This window comes from Astyanax mexicanus, chromosome 14 (assembly GCF_023375975.1).
Source record: "Astyanax mexicanus isolate ESR-SI-001 chromosome 14, AstMex3_surface, whole genome shotgun sequence".
Lineage (NCBI taxonomy): Eukaryota > Metazoa > Chordata > Actinopteri > Characiformes > Acestrorhamphidae > Astyanax > Astyanax mexicanus.
The window spans coordinates 35,894,197-35,920,000 of NC_064421.1; the positions used below are offsets into that span (position 1 = coordinate 35,894,197).

Here is a 25,804-nt window from a genome sequence, read left to right on the forward strand (position 1 = left end):
AAGGTGTAGCTATAATATGTCCTTAATATGACTGGTTTTAAAAATGACTGATTTAAAGAATGTTGTTAATTTTAATTGAATTTCAACTTTTTTTTGTCTAGGAGTTAAAGTGACTTCCTCTGTCCAAGTGCCGAAGCTCTTAAAGCAAGCTGGAGAACGAGTGACTGTCTTGTATGAGAGGCCAGTCAGACACCAGATGCCTGCCATGGGCCTGGGGACCCTTCAGGAAACCCTGGCCCCTCTGGAAGAACCAGGGTACCCCCCTGCTGGGGGTTATGAGGAGGACCCTGCCCATATTACCACCATGGACATAACTGATGGCAAAGACAATGACTCTGAGTTTGAGGAACTGATAGTGGAGACCAAACTGGCCGGAGCTGCAATCAGTGGAGAAACTAAAGATGATTCCCTGCTCTCTGTAAACCAAAGCCCTAAAAAGACTGTCGCCAACCTGGCCTCAAAGCCCCTGGGCACCATCTCGCCAATCCTCAACCGAAAACTCAACCTGGCCGGCCTTCAATCCCCGCTGAAAGCCCAGCCTAAAGAATTACCAAAGCCCTCGCCTCACAAGAGTGTGGAACCATCTGAGCCTCCCCAGAGACCAACAGTGCCCCCTCCTCCTCCACCTGCTCGCCCTCCGGTTCCTCCAAGGCCCCATATTAAAGTGACATCAGCCTCGTCTGAATCCCAAATCTTGTTGGAAGGAGGTGACTTGGTAGTGGAGAAATCCCCAGAAAAAGTTCCTCCTGCTTCAGGCAATGGAGACAGACCTGCACCTGACAAAACGCCCACAAAAGCTTCTGAGACAAAGCCCTTAAACAAACCCCCAGAGTCTACAGAAGAACTACCACCAATACCTGTCACTAGTAAGCAAGATTCAGCCAAAGACAAGATGGTTGAAAGCTCCTCGATCACAAGAGACAGTCTGGATGAGCAGGGTTTTTGGGAGTCATCTGAAGCAATGCTCCGCAACAGAAATGTTCGATGGAACAAGTCTTCTGTAGTATTTGATGTAGAAAGCAACCATAAATACCTTAACATAGCACTCTGGTGCAAGGATCCCTTTAAGTTAGGTAGTCTCCTGTGCTTAGGGCATGTTAGCTTAAGTTTGGAGCACATAGCACTTGAATGCTTGTCTACATCATCCGCAGAATACCAGAGCACCTTTCGTCTGTGTGCCCCAGAACCCCGGGCCAGCGTCAGTCGTACTGCACTGCGTAGTCTGGGCACGCACAAGGGCTTTAATGAGAAGTTATGCTATGGAGATGTTACCCTCAATTTTATTTACTTGGGAGAGGGGGACTTGGACCTGCCTAGTGGACTTACTGAGAGGGAGGGAAGCATACATGATGAGGAAGTGAAAGAAAGGGAACGAGAAAAAGAGCAGGTTCCCTCAGTAACTCGGGAAGACCTAGGCTACAATCCCATGCAGATCAATGAAGTCCGGCACAACTTCCAGGACACACAATTCCAGAATCCCACCTGGTGCGATTACTGCAAGAAAAAGGTTTGGACCAAAGCTGCCTCCCAGTGCATTGTCTGTGCCTATGTCTGCCACAAAAAGTGCCAGGACAAGTGTCTGGCTGAACATCCTTTCTGTTTGGCCATTGGTGACCGTCGTAGCACAGACCCTGAGGCCAAGTCGACCATTAATCGGGCAACCACTGGTCTTACACGTCACATCATCAACACCAGCTCCCGCCTGCTCAACCTTAGGCAAGTTCCTAAAACCAGACTAGCAGAACAAGTGTCTGACGTGGGACCTGGAGCTGCTGAACCCTCTCCAAAACACACACCCAACACCTCAGACAATGAGAGCAGTGACACTGAGACATATGCTGGGGCAAGCCCTTCAAAACAACCTCCAGGTGGAGGTGGCACAAAGCTGGCACGCAAAGAGGGAGGTTTAGATGACAGTGTTTTTATTGCGGTGAAGGAGATCGGCCGGGACCTGTACCGTGGCCTCCCAACAGACGAACGTTCACAAAAACTGGAGCTAATGCTGGATAAACTGCAGCAGGAAATTGACCAGGAGCTGGAGCACAACAATGCTTTGATGTCTGAAGAGAGAGAAGCAACTGATGCCCGGCGCAAGGCCCTGATCACCTCAGCCTTGGCTAAGTCCGGAGAGCGGCTTCAAGCTTTGACTCTGCTAATGATCCACTACCGTGCCGGCATTGAAGACCTGGAATCTGTAGAGAGCACCTCACCATCTGAGCAGCATGGCTTCCCCAAGTCGAAAACGGGAGGTCTGGAGGAGGACCTGATGTGTGCAGAAGTGTACGACAGTGACATTTGTAGTCCAGTGGATGTGCAGATGCTCGATGAGATTAGTGAGGAGCAGATTTGTGTTGAGGCCTTGCCACGTTAGATGGCAGAGGCAAAAGGGGCTTGAGACTCCCAACAAAGTATTTTATCATAGAATCCATGCGACTGTCCAAGACTGGCCAGCACTTTGTTTGTCTATAAGACGCAGAATATTCAGAACATTGTCTCTGATTTTAGGTATTTTATTTTCTGTCATTGCTGTTGCAGAAAACCAACCAAATTTGTTACAATTGTCCGCAGTTCCAATGTATCAATAGGAGTTTTAAGTCAAACAAAGAAATGAGCTATTACAGTTGGGCCAGTATAAGGAACATTTCTGTTCTTATTTAGGACCATTTTACGAGCTACAAGAGAAAGTTTAAATCATGGTTCCTTGCCTAGGCTGCAGACGTAGCATTTTGAGTGTTAACTAAACTTAGCCAACTTGTAGCATCTGTTTTGAGAAAAATAAAAATGGAAACTAGGAACCTAGACGACATTCTGGATCAGTTTGTAATACTGGAAACATTTGAGGCCGTAAACTTCAAAGGAACAATCTCTGTACTTTGGTGTGAGCTTCAAGCCTTCTTGCCTTAGACTGGTCCTCTGCCAAGTAGTAGGATTACCATGAAGACATTTACCATAACATGCGATCCAAATGTGGAAGTTGCATATTTTAATTGTCCATCTTTAATGTCCTCTGCATGGGAGCACTTTTTAACATAATTTTTTATTAATTTATCTTGTTTTCTTTTAAATTGTCTCAAAAAGTTGAGCCACTATAGAACTGTCTTGGGACATATACTCGTTATGACTGGGTAATGAAACCTATTTGGGGACCACTGTTGATGTCGCTCAAGTTTGTGTAACTCAAACGCCAAACAAATGTGACAAAATGTGTTAATTTTCTTTCTGTATTTCACCATTGTTTTTCTTTGTTCATAAGTTTGTTCATATAGTATACATTATAACTGCTGTTTGAGTAAATGTATGTTGTGGTTATGGAAGATCCATCTTTATTTAAGCCTCCATGAATTTGAACATGATAGCCAGATTTCTTGAGAAACTTGAGAAGTCCTTAAATCCTTAACCTACCAAATTATGCAAGTTGGCATACGCCATTTTGGTTTATTTGCTTTCATGGGTGTTGTGGTAGAGATCTTTTTACAAACTTAATTTTGTTGTTTTATTTTGTTTAGTGAAATTTAGCACCCATGTCTGCTTCTCTTTGCCTTTCCAAAGCTTGGATGATTCCATAATATACTAATGAATGTATTTCCCAAGCCGAGTTAACACAATGCTAACAGTGCAGTTAGCTTACTCTTCACAATTAATTTGCTCCACAGCTCACTGAAGTCGTACCACCTGACTAGTCAGAACACAATGAATGTCCCTTGGCTCCAGAAGCTTATCGCTGTATTATCCACAGATATTTACGTCTGTTCTCCTATAGGTTAGCATACCCAGTGTACTCTCTGTACATCCTGTAGCCCCATCTCACACGTGCTTAGAACAGGCACAGCATGAGAGCAATCATCTTATACAATCTATATGCCTGAAGTACCAGGTAAAGCAAGAAAGCATTTTCCAGTCGCTTAATCAGTCATTTTAAATACAAAAGTGGCAATCGAGTAACTGGTTGAGAAAGCACACCGGACCTAAAGGAGAACTGTTTGAGGCTGAACACAGTCAGTCTCAGGTCAGCTTGGGTAAGATATAAAGGGTAATCCCCTCTATTTACTGCTATAGGATCAGACTGCAATATTTTTATAGGGATATCTGAACACCAGGAGGGAAGACCACAGTTCCTCTCTGATGAACGGTGACAAGGACCTTCGGTCCAGGCTCTACTATACCCTGTTATTTAGCCGTGGGCTAACGCGTCACTGGAAGACTCATGAAAGCTTTTTTGTTTTTGTTGTTTTTTTTTCTTGTTGTTCTCGTTTCGGTTGGTGTCTCTTGGCTGCTGCTATTGTAACTGTAACCCTGTGCTCCTCAAACACAACAGAGCCTCTCTTTCCTGTTGTCTCACAGTGCTAAACAAAAAAAAACGTCTGTCTCTGCTACTTCGCAGTGAAGCCTTTTCTGCAAAAGCTGTTGTTCTCATTGAAAGCTGAGTCATGTTTCTTAAGCCTCGTTTAGACAGCTGGCTCTAATCACATTTCTCCTTCATGCCTGGTCCTTAAACCTGATTTAAACTCGTGGTCAAGCTTCCGGACACTTCAGGCTGATCACGTGGGTTTAAAACAAGGTAAAAAAAACGAAGGGAAGTGATTTTAGCTCGCTGTCTACATGTAGTTTTGGCGCTATTGTAAATAGCCTGAACAAAGATGGTTGCTGCAAACCTATCCCCACCTCAACTCACACCACTCCCAATCCCCCACCCTCAAACAAAGCCCTGTATGTTGGTTTATTTTTTGATTGTTGTTATTGTTGTCTTTGCTTCATATAAATATTTTCTGTTGGTGTATTAAACATGGATAAGGACAGCTGCTGAAGTACTGCACAGCTTTGTAACATGCTGCAGGAACTTTACACACACTGACATATCATATTTGCTTATGCACTTGAGATACAAAATAAATTATTGAAATAATTATTAAAGGATTGTCTGTTTCTATTTTGTCATAAAAGTTACAACTTGAGCCAAGTCTTAAGAAAACATGGGTCATGCAGCAAGATAATAACACAAAGCACAAAATTAGTTCTACCAAAAAATGCTTAAAGAGAAACAAAGTCAATGTTTTGTAATGGGCAAGTCTGAACTTAATTCAGAAGAAATGGAGTGGAAGGACCTGCCGTTCATCAGAGGGAACCCACGGACCGGAAGCTGTTTTGTATGGAGGAAGTCTGTTTGCAGGATATAATAAACAGTTACTAAAAAAGGTTAAGTTACAGTTACTGCTGCACAAGATACTAAAAGCAATACTTTATTTTTAATTATGATTTGATTTGGTTCTTCTTATTTATCTTTAAAACCTGTATGGAAATCTCATGATGTTTCAGATATGTATTATTATGCCGATTTTGGAAGAAACAATGAATGAGCAGGTATCCTTCTGTTAATCAGGCCTTTGATCATTCCTGTGAAAATGAAGATGGGTTCAGCATCCTAAATTAAACATTGTGAACGTATTGTAAGCAGGTGTGAGGATCATTCTCCAAGAGCTCCATTCAAACCTGAGTTTAGTCGTTAATAAAGGGTATGAGTGTTGATTGAAGGCTTGGAACAGGCCAGCATGTTATTGATGATGTGAACAGATGGCTCCCTCTGAAACTGTGGAGCTCTAACTGAGATTGGCACTGGGGTCAATAACTGAAAACTCTGGTCTCCAGCGTCAACCCTGTTTACTGAAGGAAAACTCAATGTGTATTTTAAAATCAATGGAAGATATTAGTGCATGAATGAATTGTGTTGTAGGTATTGGATGTCTTAATGTCTCCATCGTCCATCTGAGGTAAACAGTCTTGGCTGGAACCTTAAATGGCATTACATTTAACATTATATGCTGCAATTTTATTGGATTGGAATTACCATGGCAAGTTGATACATTTTTCCCATCCGCATAAAATATTCTTGAGTGCCATGAGATGAGAGGCTTTAGAGTTTAAAAAAAAAAATCTAATTTTTATTAATCTCATGTTTTTTTTAATTGTTCCTAAAATTCAGAGAAGCTCAGCAGGAGAAAGAGCTTTCTCTTATAAAGCGTTCTGGAATATCCTTCCTGAATATGTTCGGGACTAGGGTTGCCAACCGTCCCGTGAAATACAGAATCGTCCCGTATTTGGGCAGTAAAGTACGCGTTCTGTATTGAATTGATCCGGGGCGCGCTTTGTCCCGTGTTTTTGAGGTTAGTTATTAAGGGGGGTGATCTGTTTCAGACAGAGACACCGCGCGGCGCTGCCCCCCTCCGCTGGAGAACAGCCACCACTTCCAAACAGAGGCTGCGACTCTCGTTGATCATGACATGGAGACTCACATCCAATCAGAAGCGCAGCCTCTGTTCTCCAAGCGGAGGGAGGCAGCGCGGTGGCTGTAACTGCATTCGAAATCACTCCCTTCCTATCACAGTGCATTATTTACCGTTGGTTAACAAACAATATAGTGCACTATTCCTGTGATATGGCGTGATTTAGAATGCAGAGACCAGTGCTAACCTACAATGTTAAACAGCAGAAACGAGAGGCTGAGGAGGAGAATACAGGGAGAGGGAGCAGTGTCCCTGGTTCACTATGCGTCTCCAGAAGCTGATATGGTATTAAATTCACTTTAATAACAAAGCTCATTTGAAAGCATATATTATGCTAAATATATTATTATGCCAAAAATATTTCTGTTATGAACAACATATTTCTGAACGAAACATACAGTACTGTGCAAAAGTTTTAGCCACCTGTGGGAATTTCAGTAAAGAAAAAGCTTCTTATCTGTGAAGTAAGTTTTTAATAGCTCAGTAAAACTATAAAAATACAGCAGTTTTACACAAAGCAGAGTTTTTACAGCCCTGTTTTCCTTAAAACATCTCCTAATCTCTCCTTATCTGAGTTTAATAGAGTTATTTCTCATCATATCAATCTGAATCACATCTGAAACTACACTTTGTTCTTCAGCTCGGCTCACAGGATATAACTTACTTAGTTAAAAATGAGAATTCCTTGTTGTGTTTTACTGTATTTATGTTTATTTGCATCTGTTCAAATCATATGTGGTGTTTTTTACCCCGTTGGTGCCTAAAACGTTTGTACAGTACTATATATTATACATGTGGTTCGAATTAATCTAATACTAAAAGTATGTATCTGCCAAAACATATTTTTTTCAACAAACTTAGCATTTCATGGTTTAGAGTTATATTATATGTATATGTATATCATAGCCCCAACCCCGGCACAGATTCGGCACAACAGCGGCAGCACGCGGCACCTCGTGGTCCGTGGCGTTAGTTCTTGTTTAAAGCGCTCGCGCTAGCCGCAAAATACGACAGAAAACACTGAGAAACTGTAGAATTCTGTATGGGATTAGAATATGAGCACGACGAGATAAAAGCACGCGTTCTGTAGAGAAACAGGAGATACAGTATGTGAGAATCTTTACCTGTGAGTAGCTCACACACCTTAACACTCAAATCTCTCTCTCTCATTTGTGTTTCTTAGATTGATCTCTCTGATAAGATGTGTGAACTAATAAAAACTAGCAAGCCCACTCTAAAAACTAATTAAAACTAACTGAACTGTAGGAGAAAAAAACAAAACAAAATAAAATTAAACTATAATGAATGTTAAAATGTTATAATCACGTAGCTCTGGGTGCACGTGAACTCATGCATTTGTCCGCGTTTGACTTGCAGCACTGTGTGTAGCTGCTCTTAAAATTAATTTAACATAATTCAAATCATATTTCGCTCATTCAAACAGCCCGAAAACAACCAGTTTATGGGGCGGGTCGGGTTGGGCTCAGGCTCATAATGACATTTTATGGTTCGGGTTGGGTCGGGCTCGGGCTGGGACGGATCTAATTTTTTGGGCCCGATCTAACCTATAGTTCATGGACAGCGGGAATTGTGGTAAACTGAAATGCTGGTGCTGTTGTTCTCCCACTGCACACGGTCACTCAGGTTTGTGGATGGTGGTTGCCAGTCTTTCAGGGAGCCTCCGTGTCTGTTTCCTTCTGGCTCTCTATAGTTATGCTGTTTTATTTAGATCTGCCGGAGTCATTTGCCACACTCTGGTAATGTTTTATATTCTCTGTTTTACATAAATCCAGTTAAAACTAATTCCATCTCTCTGACTTCCTCCGAGTCACTGACTGCCCACCTGTCTGACCAGATACTGATGGATGTTGGACCCTCAGGCTCTTGCGTCTCCTGTCCGGCCAGACTGATGGAAGTTTCTGAAGTCAGCTTTTTTTTTTCATCACCCACCACAGATCAGCTGCTCATCATCCATCTTACTCTCCACTACAGATTACATCCAAGCTTACATGAACTCTAATTGCTTCCATTAGTGGTGCTGCTATACTTCTGAATATATAAAACCTATGTGGAAAACCTATGTTTAATGACTTTTTAAAATTAATTTAAAAGCCGTTTGACCAGTGGTAGGATGGTCTCCCCTTAAATGTGAGTCTTGGTCCTCCCAAGGTTTCTTCCTCCTCTTTCAGCTCTGAGGGAGTTTTTCCTTGCCTCCATGCGCACTGGGGGTTCTGTATTCTGTATTTTCTATGTTTTTCCTGATTCTTTGTCCTGTGATCATGTTTCTGTAAAGCTGCTTTGTGACAACACCAGTTGTACAAAGTGCTATACAAATACATTTGATGTGATTTGCTGGGTTTTCCAATATGGATTTGAACCAAATAAGATAGTGTAAGATTCTTGAGAAGAATGTGGATTAAATCAAGAATAAGGAAATTGGAGTGTTGTGGGACACCATATGACTTTTATCTACCAAACTGCAAAAAGGGGAAATGCATCAGTGGTTGAGGAGGCATCCACATTCACCCAAAGGTTTATTTTGTGGAGAAAAATGTATGACGTTATGAAGCTCTGGTAAGCTAAGCCTAAAAGCTTTACAAACACCTTCAAAAAATCTCCATCATTTCATAACTGACTAATTTCTTTAGCTAAGGAGGTACTGATGTTTGGTTTTCCTCCACATAATAATGGACACTTGGATATTTTACATTTACATTTAATCAAAATAGAGCTCCAAAACATTTCAATCTTTTCCTATAGAGTTACCCCTAAACTGAGCATGTTACACATTTTGTAAGATTATTATTGCTGTAGTGATAATCCCCATACATTTATGCGCTGAAAGGTCAAACAAAGTATACAAAGATGCCCCCCTTGTAAAGATGGTGGATCCTAATTAACAGTTCAAATTGTATATAGTGCGACTGTATTACACTAAGTGGTTATGTATAGACTGACTGATGCCTAATACTGTTCACTTGGGTGAGAGAAAAAAATGTCTAGTAATGGTTAAGGGCATTGTGCAATATTGTCCCTATAGAAATAGCTGTTGTTCAGTAAGTTTCTACACAATAAACCAATTTCACACCAAACCACCTCTAAATGTTTCTATTTGAAGCTCACAGAGAATTTTAAAAACTAGGTGAAATTTCCCTTTATAGACAATATTAAATAATGGCGAAACACTTTTTGTTGTTCACATTCTCCAAATACATCAGACATGTACACAACACATTTTCCAACATTTATTGATTTCTTTATTCATGTTTTTTATTATTATTTGTCCCACCAAGTACTTACATGGACCTCATAGAGTTACATACTGTAAATCTGACAGTGTGAATCCTGACTACAGGACCTTATACAGGATATAAAACTGCTGAAACGTCCTTGCACTGCATGGAAGGAGATACGTAATATACACAAAAACAGAGGACAGATATATATGAAGGCACACACCAACATAGGCACACACACGTTCACCACCTCGAGACAGACCTCAGAGATACAAAACAGAAATAAATTACACAACAGTGTTTATTCTTACAGGTGTGAACTGCTGAGAAATTGGGAGGTGAGCCTCAGGATGCTGTATTTATAATGATAATTGTGTGAATCTGTGAGTTCTCCCACACACAGAAACTGCATGAAATTGTAAAGCTGTCCGATTAAAATTCTGTCCCATGGGAGTGCATGAGGACACACCTGGGCAACAAAACACACCTTACAGTCACATGTTCCAACACTTTTGCTCACAAAGAAAAATAGGTGGGTTCAGACAGAAGGTACTATCTTCTGAACTGTGTATCAGATTTAGATATAAATATGTATAAAATATTAAAACTGAAATGTCGATCTATTGTTACATATTCATCTTTTAATATCAAACACAAATTTTCAGTCTACAGCAGAAACAATGTTATCGGCCTCTCCATTCAAATACTTTTGAAGGGCAGTATGGATTTAGTTTTGTCATGTTGAATGTAATTTAATAATGCTTAACTTTAAGATATAGTACATATCTGCGCTTAGCATTTCTTCATACAGCTCTCAAGTCTCATGAATTGGGCATGAGACACATGCGTGTCAGGCAGTTCACACACTCATAATCTGCGAAATGTAACTACCTGACAGACAATTACGCAATCACGCCAAAACTTGAGATAATGCACATTGGACATATTTCTTATACATTTGTACATTTGTTCTCTGAATGCCCCTGAATCCTATGAAAAACACGATCATTAAGGAGCCAGGATTGGAATAGTTAATACAATATCAAAGCTAAAAGCTAGCCCACACTACTTCACACTTTTATATTTTGAAGGTTATATTTCCAGTGTCATTGTACAAATTTATTTTGGAAGCATTTTATGTAGCAAATGGTGAGATGATAGTACTTCACATAGAAACACAATATATTGGCATGTGTTACTTTATATATGAAAAAAACATTTCAAATATATTTCAAACATATTTTTTATATTTAGAATAATACATGCCCATACATATTTTATTGACTTGGTCTTTGTGGGGGAAATAAAAAATTTGATGGTTTAGAGAAAAAAAATAATAATAATGGGAAGGTTAGTCCTGACAAAACCATTTTTTAGACAGTAAAAATCATAGAGTGTAGAAATAAATCTGCAAAAAAAAACTCTGGGGCTGTTTAAAATAGGCTAGCACGTGACTATTCTGCCACACTATTAGGATCAGTATTTAGTCTCTGGTTTATGGTGTGTGATTCAGCCCATATTTTGCAATGCTGGTAAATAAAAAATACAAATACAGGTGGAGTTTTTCAAATGAATTTCCTCCATTTCCTCCTAATTTTGCTAAACCTGTGGTTCATAGAACTAGCCTGTTACATACTGTCTTCATTTGTCTCCAACCAAATTGGCTTCATATGATTGAAAATATTGTTTGCAGTGTGAGAGGTGTGTAATGGCGGAGTTTCCACAGGTGAAGTGAATGAGGAGCACATGGCAGGCCTGCACTGGCCACTGGCTGCATTCGGGTGATCTGATTACAATATGGTGGATGTGCTGTTGTTTAAGACTCTGACTATAATCATATCACACCTTTCCTTTTTTCAGACCTCCTGTTCTGCAGCTCCAGCCGTACAGGAAGCATGAAGCTATCATAAGGCCATCGAGTTCAGAAATCGCATGAGGAGCAGAGCACCTGAAGCACATCGTCATGGAGATGCTGGGTTACAACAGCTTTTTAAGAGCCTCAGTTTAGGGTGTCTGTTTAAAATATTGTACACCTGAACATGTTTTAAACAAATATATATTTTAACAAAACTAAGTAGACATTTACTAAGAGTAAATACAGAATACAGCATGTATTAATATATATTTACTAAGAGTATTTACTAATTTGCTGTATTTACTAAGAGTAAATACAGCATGTATTAATATATATATATATAATATATATATATATATATATATATATATATATATATATATATATATATATATATATATATATATATATATATGCTTTATACACTTACTAAATAAAAAAAAATACACTCTAACAAGCTGAGGTATTGTAGGAAGATACTTTACAGCTGTATTTTAAAAATGAACATGGTTTGTCACCATTGTGGGGATGGATTTAAGGGACTGATAACCATTTTTGGGGTTAAAATATCAATTATATGCTAAAATAGATTTAGTTTGATGATTTATTTGAACTATTAATTGTTCTCTTTATTATGTTGATATATCACCTTGATACATTTTAATTTACATTTCAATTTATCTGAGTTACATTTTACTGAGTTATTTTTACATATCAAAATGCTAAAATTTTATTAGTAACAGTAATTGTTCACAAACAAAATTAACTCTCCCACTCACTAGGACTCCCCCATCACTTGCAATGCAATACCCCCCCAGAGTTTGCCAGTTGTGCCAGCTATGCTCTCTCAGGCTCCGGATGCTGAAGGTAGAGCCGCATGGCCCTGGGATTTTAAATTGTGTTCTTTGGGATATTAATTAAATTATTTGGAATAATTACATTACTGTTTTAATGCAATTTTCAACATGGGATTATCGAGAAATGTACAAGGAAACAATAGCTTGCACATCCATTTAAGTAATGCTGTCTGTTTACAAATATAAACTAATTTTTTGAAGACAAAAAGCCCATGGCCCTGACTTATGTTTTTGTAAATTTAGATATTTTAGTAATGTAATGTAATATTAGATATTTTACATGAGACTGTCTGTTTACAAATAACTACTAAAATCATAATTAAGAATAACTTATATATTTAAAGAATAGTGAGAATTTTTTTTTTTACAATTTCACCCAGTCTTAGAATATCAGTTTGATGTATCTGTAAAATGCACCCAGCATGCTCCATAGTGATCTTTTAAGCAATGTTTTCCATAATTTTTCTAAAGAGGAACGACTCTGTTCAGTGAATATTCTCTTCAAACAGCTCAAACACATCTGCAAGTGTCATTCTCATTAACACAATGTGAACATCCTAAATCAGAGGCGTTCACCCTGAACAGACAGCACTATAACCAATCCACCAGGTGAAGCTGCAGAAGCTCCCAGGTGTGAGCTTTTCATTTTAAGGCCCTCTGCCGTACCGTCCACTCACGTTTTAAAAAAAAGGTACCATACTGTCAGAGGACAGCCACCTCTGATTATGGAAAGGAAACACTTTAAGGCCATTTCAAGGTAAAATGTGATCCATTTCAGCCGTCTTAAGAAAACAAACTTACATGTAAACACTTAATTTACATAATGTAACTAATTTCGAGGTTTCTAAAGTTGTTTCTTCACATCTAATGGTTCGCTTTAGCCAGGTCATCTTAATGTCTTCTAGAAATGTTGATATACAAAACATAACCCTGTGCACTGTGATGCTACAGAAGTACAGGTACCCATGATGTTCGGATTTTAAAGCCACAATCAGGGATTTAAGGACGACAAACTGGCAGCCTTTTCTCAGGTGCTTAGCTGGAATAGCAGATTTAAATGTTTTAAAGTGATTCTATCACACAACACTAGATGCATTATACTAGTATAAACTGCAACAGGTTTCAACCTTTGCATATCGTTACACTCTTTACATAAAAAAAACTTGAAAATGAATGCATTGCTTATGTGAGGTCACAAACCTGTGCGACCAACTCCTCCCACCCATGTTATACATTATAAGCAGTGTTTCAGCCTGGACTGCATTTTTTAACAAGGCACAAACAGGGCAGCCAATCAGAACAGAGGTTATTTACATATGTCAGTTTAAAAGGCACAGAAATGTAAACTGTATATGTTTAATTATTATTGACACTGACATACTGAATGTAATGTAAGCTGACACTAGTTTTGTGTCATATTCCATGGACACTAAATAACATAACACTGACCAGTGGAATATGTGTGTGGGGGCTTCTGCATTTAATGTGGATGAGTCATCTCTCATTTAATGAGAGATGAGACACTGGTCACGATCACTACCCACCTGATGCTGTCCACTGAGGGTGGTAATGCCTTTTATGACATGTAATTTGCAAATGGAATGTCCCATCCTCTGGCACCCAGGCCTCACTCAATCTCATAATTCAGTGTTTAACCAACCTCACTCACAAGATAACACCTCACAAAATGTGTGGGCACTCCCAAGCCACCTCCTGAGGTACCAATTTATAATGAGTTTACACACACAGTTGTCCCATGACTTTTGGAATGCCAGTGTATTTATAAAATAGGCCCTGTAAATAATTTGCCTATAAAGTAAAGGATAACATATGAAGTAAATAATACTGACGATCTGCTTGTGGCTGAGGGTGGATATATTAGGCAGAGAATGAGCAGTCAATTCTTGAAGTTGAATCTGAGCCATTTTGACAAATCTGTCATGTTCTGATGCTCAAAGGTGCCCACCTCATAACTTAGGAGATCCAAAGAATGCGCTGCTCACGTTAGTGCCAGGTAAATAGTACACCTTCAGAGGTCTTGTGGAGTTCACATAGCTCCACTTTCTGAAGGTGATCTGGTCGTAGCTTATCCCTGTTTGTGGCTTTAGTGGTTAAGACCCTGTTTCCGAAGGCCGGTGCCAGGACTGTGTGTGAGTGTGTGTGTACAGGTAAGGCTGTCGGCTGGATGTGTTTAAAGGACAATGAGAACGGCTTTGGTTTAAGCAGAACAGACGAATGCTAACGTCACAGAGCGGCGCCGGACAAACACTGGGACATTTCTCACAAAATCAGCCACTTGGTTCTTATAAAGTCTCTGTTTCCCCACACTCCTTCTGCAATACAACAAAATAGAACCTAGAAGGGCACATACATGGCTCATGGGGAGTTATGTGTCGGAGCAAAAGGGAGGGGGGGGGGCTGGGTTTTAATTACTCTGGACTGTCTGGGTCCATATCGTCCCCCATCTGATAACTGGACCCCTGGGTAGAGTAGGAACGTGTTCTCATTGAACAGTTGGAGTCCATCAGGATGGCCTAAAAGAAAGAAAAAAAAATTGAATGAATGAGAGAGAAAGATAGAGTGAGATTAAAAATTATTTTGGAAACAGGTTGTAGAAAACACTTTCGTCTATGTGAACCCTTTGGCATTACATGGATCTCTGCATAAATTGGTCATTAAATGTGTTCTGATCTTCATCTTAGTCACAACAATAGACAAACACAGTCTGTTTAAACTAATACAACACACAAAAAAAATTATGTTTGCATGGTTTTATTGAACACAACATGTTAAAATTCACAGTGCATGGTGGAAAAAGTATGTGAACATTTGGATTTAATAACTGGTTGACCCTCCTTTGGCAGCAAAACCTCAAACAAACGTTTCCTGTAGTTGCAGATCAGACCTACGGAAACTCAGAGCTGCCAAGCCCTAATATATATTTGGCTCAGTATCATGTAATTACGTGAAAAGTTTTATGTTATAACGTGAAATTTACCATGTTATAATGTGATACTTATCACGTTATTTCATGATATGGAATTATCATGTTATTTCATTATGTGGTATTTTCACGTTATAACAAGAAATTATCGCGTTATTTCGTGATATGAAATTATCACGTTATTCCGAGATAAGGAACTATCATGTTATTTCATGATATGCAACTTTCACGTTATTCTGAGATATGCAACTATCACGTTATTCTGAGATAAGAAATTATCACGTTATTCTGAGATATGCAACTATCACGTTATTTAATGTTAAACATTTATCATGTTATTTCATGATATTAGGCCATTCAGCACTTCAACACTTACCAGGTTCAGTGAAGGAACATGGCTCGTCTGCATGACTTAATTCAGTTCTATTTCAAGCTTGGTTTAAGGCATGGTGGAATTCTACAGTTGTTGAGCACTGTAGCTGGAGGCGACGTGAAGTGAAATGGAAGCGCGCTGGCTTGGCCATGTATCAAAGTAAAACCATATTGATGTTTTCACGTTATAACGTTAAAATATCATGAAACAACTTGATAAATGTTTATCACAAAATAACATGATCATTTCATAATTCGAAATAACATGATAATTTCTTATCACGAAATAACATGATAATTTCTTATCACGAAATAACATGATAATTTCACGATATAACGTAAAAATACCATATCATGAAATAACATAATAGTTTTGTATCACGAAATAACGTGAAAGATATCACGTTATAACGTAATAAATATCACGTTATAATATGAAACCTTTTACGTTATTACATGTTACTGAGTCAAATTATATTTCTATGGCTGGCAGCTCTACGTTGCCGTACAGACCTGCACAACAGTCAGGAGGAATTTTTCTTACCATGGACACATAAACATCAAGACTTTTAGAGATACTTTTGTAACCCTTTACAGCTTAATGCAAGTCAACAATTCTTGAACGTATGTCTTCTAAGAGCTCTTTTGTGCGAGGCATGATTCACATAAAAAAATGCTTCCTAAGAACAGCAAACTCAAAACTGGCATGTGTTTTTTTTATAGGGCAGGGCAGCTTTAACCAACACATCCACTCTCATTACATCCTGGCTCCAATTAGCTCTTAAAAAAGCCATTATCCTAGGATTTCACATACTTTTTCCCCCCTCACTGTGAATGTTAACATGTTGTGTTCAATAAAACCATAAAACATGTTTTTGTGAGATATTAGTTTTCTGTTCCACTGTTTTCTATGGAGAGTGGCGGCAGCGGTGCGCAGAGAACTCTGGGAGAGGCAGCGATACGAACGAGGCGAAGCGAGCGGAAAAAAGTTGAGTTTTTTTCAAATTTATGCAAATGAGAAGCGAGTTTTGCTGGGCGGTAGCCAATCGGCACCACGCGGACAGGGCTTCAGCACCACACATGCCACAGGCTGAACTACAGAGTGATAAAACGGAGGAGTGGCTGATTACAGCTTTTTCAGGCTTTAAAGTGCTCTACGAGGTCTCTCTGTTGGATTATAGAGACGAAGGACCAGCAGGTCCTGAGCTGGATATTTTAGCAGGGTTCACCGGGTGAAAAAAAAATAAGAGCGTCTGGTTTATACACAGCACTGAACTACAACTCTACACATTCTTGCTGGTGGAAGATAAACAGTGAGGGAGAGGCGGAGAAAGCAATTGGCAGCGATGCCAGCGATGCAACGTCGCTGCAGTTTAAATGTATCGTTATAGAAACTTATCTCAATAACACCTACAAACTCACTGTATTTGTGACCCCCACTCATAATTCATGAAGGATCTATATAAATAGCCCAATAGGACTCAATTATGGCCTCACATATGAATGCCAGCCCAAAGAGGTTAAACACTACACATGGGGTCTTGATCTGTGTGGACTGTAATTTGGGAAGCCAAACTAAATCTTAGTAACACAACAAACAAAGTCAGAGCCCATGTCCACCTTAAACACACCCAGCCCACATTCCACTAATAGGAGCTCTATGTCAGTGTGTTGACTGGGTGATATCACAATACTACAATTGTGCGATACTTGATTTATCACTAGACAATTCTTGTATTGTCAAGAATGATAAATTTGACAATCAATAGTCATAGGTTTACCTTATTAATTTAAGTAATAAAGCAGATTCTTTATTACTCAAGTCAAACTAGGAAGCAATTCTTAGAACCCTCTTAAAGTGCCTATATTTCAATAAATATATAGTTTGTTTGTAGCAAAAACAAACTAACAATTACTTCTCATAATCCAATAGTCATTCACAAATGAATTATAACAATAAAAGGCCACAAAGGCCTTTAAGTCCTATCAGTCACATAGTTGGAGGTGTAGACATTTTGAATGAGTTAACTGGATTTCACTGAAGACCACCAAACACCAAATTATAAAAATGGTTGATCTGTTTTTTTTTCTTCTTTTTTTAAATTGCTGTTTGTCTGTAAGGCATGCTGTAATGTATTCGGATCAGTTGTCCAGTATTGTGCCTGTAGACAAGGCTCTTGGGTGCGTGTGTGTGCATGCATGAATGCGAGTGTGTGAGTGTGTGTGGTTAGAAGGACTCTTCAGTGGCGATGTAGGGCTCTTGTTGAGAAAGAACACGAAGCAGAGCTTTGATCAAAGCCTGCATTCGAGGGCAAATGCACGAGTCTGCTCCAATCACCATCACTCTTTGATCTTTGCTTGAGGGCATCCTGGGCAATCTTTGCTTTGCATCTGCTGTGTAATATCATTTTCCATTTCGGTCATGTTCCATCATGTCAGGGGTTTGAAATCCAGTGGAATAAAGTGACGTGGTGATGATGACGGTGATGGTTATTATTGAGCATTATTGATATGGTATGAGTTGTTGTTTTTGTAGCAAGACAAAAATAATGAATGTTTTAATCAATAGAGTTGTGTCCTAAGAGCTTTATAGACGTCATCATAAAATGTCAGACCGCTTGTAAAGTCAAATGTCAATCTGCCCCTCTTACAGCACATCAGTTTTAACCAAGGGTTAATTACCAGTTTATAAGTAAATACGTGTGTTATACAGATGCACATGTTTACTGGCTACGTTTTGTGATTATATATAATTTTTATTATTGTTAACTTTTATAAAGACATTGTACACTTAATTATTATTTTTGAAAATGTTACTAAAATAATCATTTGTTAATAACTTATGACAGCTAGTATTTTAAATAAATATTATACTACATATTGATCATAAGAAACTTATAACAAACTAAATAAAGAAGAATTTAATTATCATCTAAATGTTACAGTTTGTTTAAAAAAATTGTGAGAAATATATTCCACATTTATCTGATACAAAATAAAATGAATGTATACAAATGTCACATCCTTGCCCTGTTTCCCTGTTTCCTGTCTGTGCTCCTGTTTACCTGTTCCTCGTGCCTTACTTTTACCTGTGTTCATTTGTAGCTCCGCCCCCTAGCCCCAGGTGTTTCCACTTACCGTGTGTATTTATAGCCCGTGTGTTTCCTGTTCCGGTGTCGGTCCCTGTTCATCCCTATGTCTGTTAGTGCTCCTTGTTTCCTTTGTTCTCCTTAGTCCTGGTTTTGTTTGTTTAGTTTCTATGTTTATTTTGTTTTTGTTAATACATTTTCTAGTTGCTTACATTTGTATCCACCCCCTTGTCCTCCCTGCACCCTCCTTGACAGAAGGACCGACCTCCCTTATATAGCTTCCCCTCTGTAGACCCCTCGACTACCCGGCGCCGGAGGAAAAAAGGGGCTAGCTTTCCCGGCGGCTCCTGAGCTAGCTTCCTCGACTGCTGCAGAGCTAGCTTCTTCCCCGGCAGCTCCAGAGCTAGCTTTCCCGGCGGCTCCTGAGCTAGCTTCCCGGTGTTCCCAGGCCTGTTCCTAGGTCCCCTGACCTCACCCCCAGAGCTGTGCCCAGGACTGGCTAACAGACTTTTGCCAGTCCTGGGCACCCATCTTTTTGTCATGTTCCCTTGTCGCTTCCAGTCCTAGTTCCTGTTTTGGTTTGTGTCCCTGTGCCTGTCTCTGTTTCCGTCTCGGTCACTGTGTTCGTGTCTGTTCCAGTTGATGTTTTCGTCCATGTTCCCTAGTCTGTTCCTGTCCAGCCCTTTGTCCAGTCCCCTGTCCAGTATTTTCATTCCACTTTACAGATATTATGATTGATGTTGTTGTAGGGGTGTAGGGTTTTGTGATATTTGTATAGTTTTGAAATAAATCGAATTACATTTACACATAAATACAATTTATATATATATATATATATATATATATATATATACACATATTTTTTATTTTTTTATTTCAATTTAGTGTGGCAGTTCCCTTCAGCTAGCAATAATTGTATAATGTGATTCCACCAAGCTGGATCAAAAAAAGTTGCATTGTATCTCACCATTTTCTCCTCATTAGCAGGTGGACTGCGGAGGAAGAAACAAAGTGGTGCAAATAGGATGTCCACTATGCCAATGATGGTCATTAACCAGGGAAACCCAATGCTGCGTGCTATAGCTCCACCAGCCGAGGGCCCTGCAGAGAAAACCGCACACATACAGCATTACTGTGCACGTTGTTACACTCACAACACTGATACAAAATCACATTTAGGTCATTTAGAAATACTGTCAATATGAAACCCATATACTGATTTGTACTCCACAAATATACTATATATACTACACAAAAAAAAGATTAGCATTAATTAAGCAAACAATACCACCCTCACTGTGGCTTTGATTAATTGGCAAGGAAAGCACAGTGCTTTTACAGTAAACTAAAATGTTGCACTTTTTCTTTAATCAAGTTTCTAAATAAGATTCATTCCACCTTAACTGATGCAGTCTGTGATGTCTTCTGCATCATTTAATGTTGACCTTAACTAGCCACCGATTTGCACTAGTATTTTTTTACTTACTTATTATAAAGAAAATGGCCACAAAACTTTAAAATGAACACATTAAAAAAGTATGGTAATATATTGGTTATTGTCATTTTTAACAAGGAAAATACTTGTGTTTTTTTTTGGTTGCTTGCGCCACAATCGGCCTTCGGAGTGTGCCTTCAAAAATCTCCATGAAGCCCAATCACTTCCCACCCCTCCCTTGAGCCTAACAAGAATTGGTATTCCCCAACCCATATGCATGAACTTCCAAAAACAGAGGGGCCAAGTGGTGAGGCCAAGGGGTAAAATGGGATTGAGCCCAAGTATTCTATTCAAGTCATTTCTTCACAAAAGTAATACCTTACTTACCTAGGATTAGGCTAAAGGCAAGACCATGAGACATTACAAGAAATAAGAAATCTCCCACAAATAGGGCCTGGACAGGCTTGGTTACTTAGCTACACATTAAAGGCTCATTAATGCTTAACACTAAAAGGGATATGGATACACACAGTAAATCCTGTTCGTTTCCTGCTTTTGATTGATTGTATTTGTACACACATCTCTGAAAGCTTACACATACGAATGAGACAGGGCAGTAACACTGCAAATTGTGGGGGTAGTGTATACAGTAGTTTGAGTATCACGACCACTGCCATATGGACAGAGTAAAGACAAGATCCTGGCAGAACAAAACGTTATGGTAGATCTTATTTACACTGTTTACATTGCTGCTTTTTCGTTATCACAATCCTTATTATCACAACCTTCACCCTCATTGCCAAATTTGTTGTTGAGCCAACCTTTAATAAATATATTGCTTAACATTCATGCCAACATAAAAAACATATACATATAAGTATGTGGAAAGTAATAGAGACAATGTTGAAAAAGTGTATTTTCATAAAGCGAGTATAAATGTGCCTTAAGCTTATCTTTGAGTTTAAATCATATATTTTAAATCCACTTAAAACCACTAATCTGGTTCCTCACCAAATGCAAAGCCCATGCAGAAGGCCACATCAGCGATCGCATACACACTTCCATACACAGAGATGTGACGCAGATCCACCAGGTACCCCATGATTGGCATCATGGAGGAGTCCACCATGCCTAACACACACATACACACACACACACACAAACACAGGAGAAGAATAAAACTCAGGGGTCACATTATCTCAGAGTACAGCAGCTGTCTCCAGCCATGTCCCTTTAGAGCTGGTGTTGAGTGCCTTTTGTCATTGTTTTAAGACAAAAGCCTGGACACACAATGCATGTTGACTTTAAGCACAATCAAACACTGCCGCACCAATTACACAAGCTTTATAAAGATAATTATCAAGTTAAGCTTACTGACGTTTTATACACTGTAAAATACAACCCCAGATCCAAAAAGGTGGCATGCTGTGTAAATAGTAATTCAATATAAATAAAAACAGAATGCAATGATATGTAATTTTCATAGACTTATATTTTATTGACAAAAAGAACATAGAGCATATATAAAATGCTTAAACAAAGACACTTACTAATGAAAAATATTTAATAAAAAAATTAACTCATTGGCATCAGCAAATAGCTGGAAAATACAGTGGTAAGAAAAAGTGTTTGCCCCCTTCCTGATTTCCTGATTTTTAGCATGTTTGTCACACTTAAATGTTTTGGAACATCAAACCAATTTAAATATTAGTCAAAGACAACACAGGTAAACACAAAATGTTATTTTTAAAAGAAGGTGTTTATTATTATTAAGGGAGAAAAAAAATCCAAACCTACATGGCCCTGTGTGAAAAAGTGATTGCGCCCTTGTTAAAACATACCGTCACTGTGGTTTCTGACACCTGAGTACACACTCTCAAAACTCTTTGAAAGGTGTGTGTCAGTACGTCTGGCATAAAAGAAACACTGCATTCCAGAAAAAGAACATTATACCAGAAGTAAAACATGGTGGTGGTAGTGTGATGGTCTGGGGCTGTTTTGCTGCGTCAGGGCCTGGAAGACTTGCTGTGATAAACAGAACTATGAATTCTGCTGTCTACCAAAAGATCCTGTAGAAGAATATCCGACCATCTGTTCGAGACCTCAAGCTGAAACGAACTTGGGTTCTGCAGCAGAACAATGATCCAAAACACACTAGCAAGTCCACCTCTGAATGGCTAAAGAAAAACAAAGTGAAGACTTTGGAGTGGCCTAGTCAAAGTCCTGAGCTGAATCTGATTGAGATGATGTGGCATGACCTTAAAAAGGCGGTTCATGCTTGAAAACCATGTGACTGAATTACAACAATTCTGCAGAGATAAGTGGGCCAAAATTCCTCCACAACGCTTGGTTGCAGTTGTTGCAGTGGTTTAGGGGGCAATCACTTTTTCACACAGGGCCATGTAGGTTTGGATTTTTTTCTCCCTTATAAATAAACACATTCATTTAAAATAGCATTTTGTGTTTACCTGTGTTGTCTTTGACTAATATTTAAATTGGTTTGATGTTCTGAAACATAGGGTGACAAACATGCAAAAAATCAGGAAATCAGGAAGGGGCAAATACTTTTTCACACCACTGTAGCCAAGAGAACAGCTGGAGCCTCACTTTTTTTACAAACTCAAATGACTGGGTATAAAAAAATAAATAAATAAAAAAAATCTGCAAAAAAATGGTTAAAACTTTTTTTCTCAACATAAAATTGTGAAGACATTGAATATTCCAACACCTACAGTATATAATAGCATCGTTAAAAGATTCAGAGAATCTGGAGTCGGTCACAAAAAATATGAATGTGTTCAATAAATGGACAACATTGGACCCTTTAGAAACCCAGAGTCACTGTGGCAGATGAAGAGAAATATAACCATATAACCATGTTAAAGTTAGCTTAGTCAAACCTTTAGTATATAATCTTCAATTTTCAAAACAAGTGCTAAATGCATATGCTTACCAATTGCAAAACCAACCCCAAAGTTTGGCAGTATGAGTCCGTAGATGTCCTTTGCGAAAGGCACCTGTAAAAGGAGAAATACATGTGAGGTCTGGGTGATATGTGAGTACTATCAGAAACCCTTATTTCACACAGGCGGATGCTGGAATGTTAGGTTCTGCTTTCTGAAAATAAAGTAAAGCTTCTGACCACTGCTTGAACTGAGAGTGCTCGGTATTACTCACCCAAACAAACAAAGTCCACTCAAGCACTGACATTGATCTAATTCCAGTATGAATTATTCAGCATATATAATGAAATATCCAGGATTGACTATGAAGTATTTAGTATCCACTATGAATTATTCAGTATTTATAATAAAATATTCAGTATGGACTATGAAGCATTAGTATCCACTATGAATTATTCATTATCTATAATGAAATATAAGTATCAACTAAGAAGTATTTATTAATCACTATGAATTATTCAGAATCTACTATTACGTACTGTATTTAGTATTCACTATGAATTATTTAGCATCTACTATGAAGTATTTAGTTTTCACTGTGAATTATAATAAAATATTCAGTATTGACTATGAAGTGTTTAGTATCAACTATGAATTATCCAGCATCTACTATGAAGTATTTATGAAATAGAATAAAATATTCAGTGTTGACTATGAAACATTTAGTATCCACTATGAATTATTCAGCATCTACTATAAAGTATTTATTATACAGTGAGGAAAATAAGTATTTGAACACCTGCGACTTTGCAAGTTGTCCCACTTAGAAATCATGGTGTCCACTGTAAGAGACATAATCTAAAAAATCACAATGTATGATTTTTAATCATTCATTTGTGTGTTACTGCTGCAAATAATTATTTGAACACCAATCAGCAAAAACTCTGTCCCTCAAAGACCTGTTAGTCTGCCTCTAAAAAGTCCACCTCTACTCCACTTATTATTTTAAATTAGAAGCACCTGTTTGAGGTCGTTAGATGCATAAAGACACCTGTCCCCCCACACAATCAGTAAGACTTCAACTACTAACATGGCTAAGACCAAAGAGCTGTCCAAAGACACTAGAAAACTGTAGACCTCCACAAGGCTGGAAAGAGCTATGGGGCAAAGGCCAGGCAGCTTGGTGAATTATTGATAATTAGATCAATTATTTGAAAATGGAAGAAGCTAAACATGACTGTCAATCTCCCTCAGACTGGGACTCAATGCAAGATCTCACCTCGTGGCGAATCAATATTCCTAAGAAAAGTGAGGAATCATTCCAGAACTACACAGGAGGAGCTGGTCAATGACCTGAGGAGATCTGCACCACTGTCTCCAAGGTTACTGTGGGTAATACACTTAAGAAGTGTTTTGAGAAACTGGTTCTCAGTCACCTAAAGGTGATGCTCCCACCATCTCTAGACCCCCACCAGTTTGCATACCACGCAAACAGGTCAACTGTGGATGCTATTTCCACTGCTCTTCACTCTGCCCTTACTGGATGAAAGGAACACCTACATCCGCATGCTGTTCATTGACTTCAGCTCTGCTTTTAACACAGTCGTCCCCACTAGGCTGGTCACCAAGCTCAGTGACCTGGGAATCAGCACCCCCATGTGTAACTGGGTCTTGGACTTTCTGACCGACAGACCCCAGTCCGTGAGATGGGGCAATCACATGTCTGCCACCATCACCCTGAAGACTGGTGAGCCGCAGGGCTGCATGCTGAGCCCTCTTCTCTTCTTCCTGTTTACCCATGACTGTGCACACGTCTAACATCATTATCTGACACCACAGTGGTCGGCCATATCAGAAACAACTATGAATCAGCGTACAGGGAGGAGAACCAGCACCTGACTACCTGGTGCACCACCAACAACCTCATATTGAACACAGAAAAGACTAAAGAAATCATTGTGGATTACTGCAAAACCAAAGGCTGCAAACACTCTCCTGTCCACATCAACGGGGCCGAGGTGGAGCGTGTATCTAGCTTCAAGTTCCTGGGCGTTCACATCTCTGCAGATCTTTCATGGACCATCAATTTCCATCTGGTGAAAAACGCACATTTATATAGCATATCTTTAATATTTATTGCATATTGCACTTTTTATTTGCAGTACTGCTTCTATTTGCACTTCTGGTTGATGCTAACTGCATTTCGTTGCTGGGTACTGAGCAGTGACAATAAAGCTGAATCTGATCTGATGTCATAGTTTAAAGTCATGCATGGTACAGAAGGTTCCCCTGCTTAAATCAGCACACGTCCAGCCCGTCTTAAATTTGCCGCTGACCATTTGGATGATCCAGTCATGGGAAAAAAGTTATGCGGTCAGATGAGACCAAATAGAACTTTTTTGTCTTAATTCTACTCGCCGTGTTTGGAGGATGAAGAATGATGAGTACCATCCCAAAAACACCATCCCTACTGTGAAGCATGGGGGTGGAAGCATTATGCTTTGGGTTTTTTTTCTGCACATGGGACAGGACGACTGCACTGTATTATGGAGAGGATGACTGGGGTCATGTATTGCGAGATTTTGGGGAACAACCTCCTTTCTTCAGTTACAGCATTGAAGATGGGTCATGGCTGGGTATTCCAACATGACAATGACTCAAAGCACACATCCAGGATAACCAAGGAGTTGCTCTGTAAGAAGCATACCAAGGTTCTGGAGTGGCCTCAGTCTCCAGTCCTAAACCCTATAGAAAATATTTGGCGGGAGCTCAAACTCTGTGTTTTTCAGTGACAGCCCAGAAACCTGGCTGATCTGGAGAAGATATGTGTGGAGG

The 25,804-nt window shown here is 39.1% G+C and overlaps 2 protein-coding genes across 2 annotated transcripts in view; one reads left to right on the top strand and one right to left on the bottom strand.

The window, feature by feature from the left end:
• pdzd8 (PDZ domain containing 8) overlaps positions 1-4,911 on the top strand; it is a 73,749-nt gene extending 68,838 nt beyond the window's left edge. Inside the window, exon 4 of the mRNA XM_022672715.2 lies at positions 102-4,911. Coding sequence (XP_022528436.2) covers positions 102-2,371 — 2,270 coding nt within the window. The 3' untranslated portion in view covers positions 2,372-4,911. The remainder of the gene's footprint in view (positions 1-101) is intronic.
• Positions 4,912-11,773: 6,862 nt separating this feature from the next.
• Positions 11,774-25,804, bottom strand: part of slc18a2 (solute carrier family 18 member 2) — a 65,149-nt gene continuing 51,118 nt past the window's right edge. Inside the window, exons 12-15 of the mRNA XM_049463960.1 lie at positions 23,020-23,083; positions 21,078-21,197; positions 19,599-19,732; positions 11,774-14,760 (exon numbers count right to left, since the gene is read on the bottom strand). Of these exons, the coding sequence (XP_049319917.1) occupies positions 14,656-14,760; positions 19,599-19,732; positions 21,078-21,197; positions 23,020-23,083 (423 nt within the window). The 3' untranslated portion in view covers positions 11,774-14,655. The remainder of the gene's footprint in view (positions 14,761-19,598; positions 19,733-21,077; positions 21,198-23,019; positions 23,084-25,804) is intronic.